The sequence below is a fragment of the Primulina tabacum genome, chromosome 8, assembly GCF_025594145.1.
Source record: "Primulina tabacum isolate GXHZ01 chromosome 8, ASM2559414v2, whole genome shotgun sequence".
In the NCBI taxonomy this organism is placed as follows: domain Eukaryota; kingdom Viridiplantae; phylum Streptophyta; class Magnoliopsida; order Lamiales; family Gesneriaceae; genus Primulina; species Primulina tabacum.
In genome coordinates this window covers 14,628,211-14,635,886 of record NC_134557.1, presented here as the reverse complement: position 1 = coordinate 14,635,886, position 7,676 = coordinate 14,628,211, and the positions used below count along the sequence as shown (strand labels likewise).

The 7,676-nt window shown below is 37.5% G+C and overlaps 1 protein-coding gene across 1 annotated transcript; it reads left to right on the top strand.

The window, feature by feature from the left end:
• Positions 1–1,099: 1,099 nt before the first annotated feature.
• Positions 1,100–3,355, top strand: LOC142553799 (trihelix transcription factor ENAP2-like). Its single transcript, XM_075664305.1, has 2 exons — positions 1,100–1,414; positions 1,854–3,355. The coding sequence occupies exon 2, from the start codon at positions 2,013–2,015 to the stop codon at positions 3,078–3,080; it is 1,068 nt and encodes a 355-aa protein (XP_075520420.1). The 5' UTR covers positions 1,100–1,414; positions 1,854–2,012; the 3' UTR covers positions 3,081–3,355.
• The last annotated feature ends 4,321 nt before the right edge of the window (positions 3,356–7,676 follow it).

The following is a 7,676-nucleotide window of genomic DNA, read 5'->3' as shown; positions in this document are numbered from 1 at the left end:
TATAAAATAAAAAGCGAAGGAAAAGATAACAAATCCGAAGTGTCGTCTCCGTCCCCAGATCCGTCGTTCTTCGTATTTGTGATTGTTCTTCGCGCTCCGAATCTTCGTCTCATGTTTGCTTGTGCGTTTCCTCTCCCTAGGCGGCTGTTCTCTCGTGTGTTTCTCCAATGACGGCTAGCTCTTATTTCTGACCTAGCTCGCGCATTATATAAGGTTTTCTGGAACGCCGTGCGCGCGGTGGCGCGAGTTTTGGCGCTGCCTCCGTGCGCTGGCCCATGCGTGTGTGCGCGCGGTCGCGCCACCGCGCGGGTTTTCTGCTGCTTCCGTGCGCGCGGGTGCGCGAGATGTCGCGCGGTCGCGCGCAAGCTTATTTTCTCCCGTCCATGTACATGTGCGCGCGGTCGCGCGTAAAGTAGCATGGCCGCGCGCACCTTTCTGTCGATCTTCTTGCACATCATCGCGCGGGCGCGCGCGAGGTTCTGTCTGAGGGCTTCATGGCACTATGTTTTCTTGACTCTACTTGGCTTCGTGTCCGCTATTTTCTCCATTTTTGGAATGACAACAAAAACAAACCAAAACCGCATAGTTCTGTTCGAAACAAGCATAATTCAAAATGGATTCTAATATAAATTAAGTGCAAATCTTGCACTTATCATCTGTACAAACCTTTGTATCAATCAAAGTTTTTTTAGTGAATATCCTATTCTTGTGATAGAAGGGGTGACGTAGAAGTGTTTGAAATCTCCGAACATCCGTTAAATCTCGTGTTCTTATATATCAGTTTTATTCCACACTTAATTGTTAATTGATTGATATTGACTGACAATATTCTGAGTATCAGTTTATCAATAAACTGAACTCAACTTTCGGGAAACTTATATAAGTAGTGAGTGTTTATTCAACCCCCTTCTAAACAAGCTTTAGCCCTAATATTCGATCTTATCATATTCCCACTGAGTAAGCTCGAGTCAGACGGATAGTTTCGATGAGTTATAAGATATCTGTCTCATAAAATAGATCTGAGCACACAAATTTTTACCATGATATATATTCGTACATATGAAAGTCATTTAAGAGAAAATTTTGACTCGATGCCGGTTTTAGCCGGTAATGCATGCAGCTGGAGTGGGCACGAATCCGGTGAGATGTGCCTCTCGGACTGTGCCACCCTAGCGCATGTTAGTGACTACCCCTTCACATCCCCCGTTAACCTACACTAAACTCCGTTGAGATGCGTTTTCTTTCATTTTCTATTTGATTCCACCAAAATTTGTAGGATTCCTATTTCCTCGAAAATCTATTCTCTGAATTCATAATTACTTTCTCGACTGTGTTAGAATATTTTTTGTGGTGATAAGAAAATATAATCTGGAGTCATGATCTCACCACGTGATGGATGATTGAGCTGTTTGAGGTAAGAATTTAAATGTTTTTGTTTTCAATTTTTGGAAATTTTGCAAGATTATGTATTCAATTACTGAATATGATCGAGGAGTTTTGGATTATGCTTTCTTGTTGATGGCGTTCTACTTCATTAATGAGCTGTTTCCTTTGTGTTGAACATAAATATTAAACAGTCTTTTCATTGAAATTGACACTATGGTTTGTGATCCTAAAGAAACCAAGTTTTCATTTCAAGATATAAGTATTATGGTGTTACTGTTGTCAAAAAATACTTAACTGGGGTGTCCAAGAATTTTGATGGGACATGGAAAAATTACACATAAATGTCTTAAAGGTTTTTTCACGCCGCCCTCACTGGTTCGGATCCTTTTTGGGTACAGCTAAACCTATCAAAATAAAGTTGTTGTGTCTTTTAGCAATAATGATCTATTTTTTGGGTTTTTATATAGGTGCTCCATGGAGAAGGAATCTTGTGTTTCTTGAAATAGAAGACGGAATATTTGGCTGGGCCGTGTATGGATTCTGTTCTGTAAGAACTAATTTTTTAAGTAAAACAAGAAGATAGTTATAACAGCAGTACATAGTTGCTTCTTTGGTTGTGGAGTAAGATGGATGACGAGGATGTAGCAAGGTACCGACCCAATGCTTTTGGTGCAATAAATAACAAGAAGTTTCTTACCAAAAATGTCGACACCTCTCCTGTTCACCCATTTGCTGAGGATGATAATGATGATATTGAAGAGGAGAGTAGAGATAGTGAAGAAGAAGAAGAAGAAGAAGACATTGAGGTTGATGTTGATGGAGGGAATGGTGTCCAAAGGATCGACCTAGATGATTATGAAAACGACGAAGATGTTGATTATAATGGCTTACAGAAGTACCCAAAGAAAAGGAAGATAAAAACCTTATCGAGTTATGAACTTGCGCCTAGAGTGCCAAAACCAACTCATGGTGGACGTAATTCACCTACAGAATGGACTGAAAGTGAGACCTTTATCTTACTTGATATTTGGGGTGATAGATTTCTCAAACAGGGGAAAAGAGGTCTTCGCTCAGTAGAGTGGCAAGAAGTTGCCAACATGGTTTCTCATGAGTCGAAAAGTGAAAGATCCAATGCTCAGTGTCGGAATCGTTTGGATACATTGAAAAAGAAGTACAAAAAGGAGAAGATGAAGTTGGGAGAGACTGAAGAAGGTTCGGCTAGTGAATGGGTGTACTTAAAGAAGATGGATATGTTATTATCATCACTTCCACAACAAGCTGGTATTTCTTGTGGTGTTGACTCGGGAGAATATGTTTTCATAAATCCGAAAGTTTATCTGAACCGCTCGAATGGGTTGGATGAGATGAGGGATAGCCCCAGAAAATCAGAATCTTCCGAGGGTGAGGAACATGAATCGGACAACCTTCTTCCGCCCAAGAAAACGAAGACTGAAAAAAACAGGCGAAGTGGAGCTTCTTTAAAACTGCTTGCTGATTCTATTCTGAAGTTCGGTGAGATTTATGAAAGGATCGAGATTAGTAAAAGACAGCAGTTGGTAGAGCTGGAAAATATGAGAATGGAGTTCCATAGAGATTTGGAATTGCAGAGGAGGCAAATTCTTGAGAAAACTCAAGCTGAGATTGCGACGATAGACCATGGAGAAGATGAAGAAAATGAGAATGGCAGCGGTTGATTTAGTGTATATGATTCTATTTTTTTGCCATCTTTGAAGGATCTACTGCTTGTAGAGATATTGTATCATAACGTCGTTGTTCAGCAAGACAATAAAAATCGAAATATTAGTTCGGTAACCTCATAATGACAAAAGAGGGTGTATCCTTTGTTACATTAGCCTAGTAGTATAAGCCTGAATGACAGTTAAGACAGATTGATCTTCGCACATATATACGAACTTCTATAATCTTTGTTTACTGAAGCGTCCATTTAGGACTGGCATTTTGTTGTTTCTTTCATTTATCTGGCAACTTTTGTTCCCAGGATGTCAGGAATCTTTGACATATTATTTCTCAAGAAGCAGCAATTAATGGATCTACGGTCTTGGAATATGAAATCAGAAGCGTTTGTTTTGAGCCAACTTTCATTCCTTTTGGTTTCGAAAGTCTGATCTTGCATTACTTTTCTTTCTCCACTGCAGCCCGAGTCCATCTCACTTAATATCTTGGCCGCCATACTAGGACGTCGCTGGCTGTCGAAGACAGATGATTACAATGTTTGATATTAAACAGTAAACTTGCGGTCTTATCACATGTTTTTTGAGCAATAAAAGGATAAACAAAGTGAGAATTCATGGGTTGGTCGCCTTCTGCTAATGAGATGTTAGAATAGGAAAATTATGCTGATACAATGGTCACCATTGACCCAACGCTTAGGGTTCGATTTTGATCTTACAGTCAAATCTTTTTTCAGCCAAAGGTCATCATATAATCTACCTTGAAGATATTGGCCATTGACCCAACGTTTTGGGCCACCATTGACCCAACGCTCAGACAAATAAGGGATGAATCAAGATTCCAAATAAATAAGGATATAATAGCTTTTTATTTGAAAATGATCGTGATCTAGCTCTAGGTTTCAATCACATCGAGCAAGCTAGGTAATCGTCCCCCGGCCATACTTGGAAATTGAGATCAATTATTTCATTGTTTCATTTTTTAAAGAAATACCGAAAAATTTGCGAAATTCTTTATTTTCGTTTGAAACAGGAGGAAAAGAAAGCTAGCCATTGAAGCAACCATAGGCCGAAAAGAAAGAGTAGGACGAGGTATTGTTCTTCTGTGAATAATTTCACATTATTTGTTCGTTTGGAAATTGGGAGAACGAGATTTAACCAAGCGCCTGGATGCTAATTGTGAAAGATGGAATTATATATTTGTTCCAATGGTGCATGCATGCAAAGAAATTTGAGCTATACCTGACCTAACTAACCATCACACTTCCTTATTCTGTTTATGAGAAACCGATTCTTTGCAAAATTATGGTCGAATATCTCCTTTAGATTTCTGTAATGCCGAGTCATCCCTACAATGATTAACACGTATTTTCAAAATAAAGCATAAAGATTATAATATATCAAAATCTCTCAAAAACATAAAAGTTACAAAATCTTTAAAATAAATTTAAATCATAAACATAATTTTTGCGGAAAACTAAGGACGGTCCTTGGATTGTGTGCACCTTCAGTCCAGCTAGTTCAACCATCAAGTCCTCCATCAATATCATGTTCACCTGCATTGATCACACATAGTGATTCTATTGCCTTAGCAAACCTTGATCATGATAGCAAGTAATACATATACATTCACAAGAAACTGTGAAAATACTTTTAATAAAATAGCTTTTCATGAACATGCATAAACCTAAACATTTTTCCTTTCATTATATACTTTCTCTTTTTCATCATATACATATATGTTTCCCTTTTTATTGAATTCAGATCCTCAATTGTGACTTTCGTAATAGCTGTAGGTCGATAGATCCATCTACGTATTACCACGATACCGGACGGCAGGGACATCAGCGATATTCTCACCCGTAAACTGAGTCTTGGCCTTACATATCATCGTATTAGTCACAATCAATTCACTTCCTTCAACTTTTTGTATTTCCATCACTTATAAAAATTCATGCATATATAAATAATTTTTCTTTTAAACCAAGCATGCAACACGTCTTTTAGCATTAACGTTTCATCATAAAATTTCATAAACATTTAAAATAAACATTTTAACATTTATTACGGCATTCAGGGTACTGGCATGACGTCTTACAATTTTCAGGTGTAAAATGATCGTTTTGTCCCTGAAACCCTAACTCTTCAAATTTATCCTTAGACCTTAAAACAACGACCTAAATCATTCCAAACTTTACATAACACCTTAAAATGCACCCATAAATATTTCTTAGGCACAACTTAAGCCGCTCGACTAATTTCCCAAATTCGTTTTTAAAGCTTAGGCGTACATCCTGGTTTTGACTCGTATTGACTCGAAACTTAACCAAACTTGAACCATGGCTTATTAACACCTAACTAAGCTATATACAACTCAAATCTAGCCAATTAAAACACTCGATTAAACCTAGATCAGCTACTGAATTTCCTTGTCCTCACTTGAAAACCCTAGCCTCCTACCCATGCACCCCTCGCCCCTAGCCATTATCCTCCACGAATAGCCCCTAGGCCACCCTCCTAGGACCATGACCGTCCCATAGCAAGCCCCTGGACTGAACCCATCAGCCCAAACACAACCAGCCCCTTCACCCGTGCCATAAGACGCTTTGCACGACCCCCATAGGCGCAGCTCGTGCCTAGCCTTTGAACCACCTTGTGCAGCCACCCTAGGACCATTACGTGGCCCGCTTAGGTCTTCTAGTCATGCCCTAACAGCGGCTACAAACCATGGTCCTAAAGGATGCCCTAGCCGAAAAGCCCTAGCCCCAAAGTATTCTATTTTCGTGCAATCCTTATGCCTCGCGTCCAGCCCTTATGTAGTCTCACTTAAGCCTTCTAAACTCTCTGAAAATCATCCTTTTTGGTGTCCTTACCAAGGCAGCCCCATCATGCATCAATAGCAAGAGTTTCATATCATGAAAACAAAAGTTATATTTGCATAAAACCTCAAAAACAAAAATAAACAAAAGGGTAACATGTTTTTCACGCAAACATGCATCAAACATATAATATGATGTGATAGATGAGAAAAAAGAGATTAAGTCGTGTCTTTGCATTAATTACGCACGAAAAACGGTTTGCGATGCGAGGGACATTGACGAGGGAAAAAACCTTGCTGAAAATCTTCAAACTTTTGTGAATCTCCTCTGAAAATCGTGGGTGTGTGCGTGTGGTTTGCTGCTAGGAAGAGTTTTAGCTCTTTGAGGGGTGGGGCATAAGTTATAATGAGTGTGGGTTAGGGTTTTAGGGCCTAGTTTTTGATATAATTAAAATAGTATGACAAGGTTTAGGCCCAATAACATGGGTATAATAGGCATATTAGATAATATTCAAAATATTTTATTAAAGAACGTTTGTGAAAATATTACCCGAGTTCTCAAAAGTCCCATTTTTTTCGAAAATCGTTTATCGATTTAAAATACGACTCAGGATATAAAAACACCTCATTTTCAAAAAAATCATTTTAAAATACACCACACATTAAACAATTAAAAATAATTATTTCAGAAAATATTTTCCCTCATATGGTTCCCGGTCTCCGTTCCTCGATTGCGTCTCGAATAACTTTTAAAATACAGCTTTATTCATTCTAATAGAAAACACTATTTTTAAACATGTAAACATGCATACCATAATTAATTCATGCAATTAAAATCATTTAATTAGTCATTTTCTATTTTCTCTAAATTTGCATGTAGTTGGTTTACGTCATCGTATTTTGGACCTTACAGAAACCATCTTCCTAGTTGTGTAAATATTTACGAAATTATTTTGACCTAGATGGAAACCTAGGGTGTGATTTCGAGATTTTGGGGTTAGAAACAAGAATATTGATTTATTCACGATGTTATTCACAACATAGATCCAAGCAAGTCATTTCCTGTCTTCTTCCATAGCTTTTATTGGAAGTGGAATTTTTCATTTGCCGCTACACATTGGGCATGATATAGTTTACCATGAATTTGAAAGGGGAAGGCCATTATGCTATATATACCTTGCGCATGATTTTCAACTGATCATATGGATAGGGATGACATTTCCATTTGTTAATAAGGATGTGAATGCATTTGACTATGAAGTAAAGTTTGAAATATAAAAGAATGAATTTGATTATGTACTTATTTGTAGCCAAGTGATCGTCCTATGAAGTTACTTCCCAAGAAATATGTAAATAATATGAGCTATATATATGTCAAGAAAAGGCAAATTGACTTCAGTGACTGTTGTGTCATAATACATTGACTATGTTAACCATGGTGGCACGATGACTATGCATAAGTGGTTACACCACCAAGACTATGTTATAGGCCAATAAGAACTATGACTATTAACTACGTGACTAGAAACGCTTATGAATGTCATATAACCCGAAAATGATTTACAGCTATCGTTTTCAAGCATTTTAAGTACATGTGAGACCGTCTTACGGATAAACTTTGTGAGACAAATCTACGATTCATAAAGTATTATTTTTTATGTCTAAATGTTATTTTTCAATGTAAAAGTATCAATTTTTTAGTTATATTATGAAACAATACTATGAATATTTTGATTTGAGTAAAAAGTAGTCCTTTTTAATTCAAAGTATATTATGTAATG

Excerpts from the sequence above, each read along its gene's own strand:
- LOC142553799 (XM_075664305.1), top strand. The coding sequence starts at position 2,013 with ATGGATGACGAGGATGTAGCAAGGTACCGACCCAATGCTTTTGGTGCA.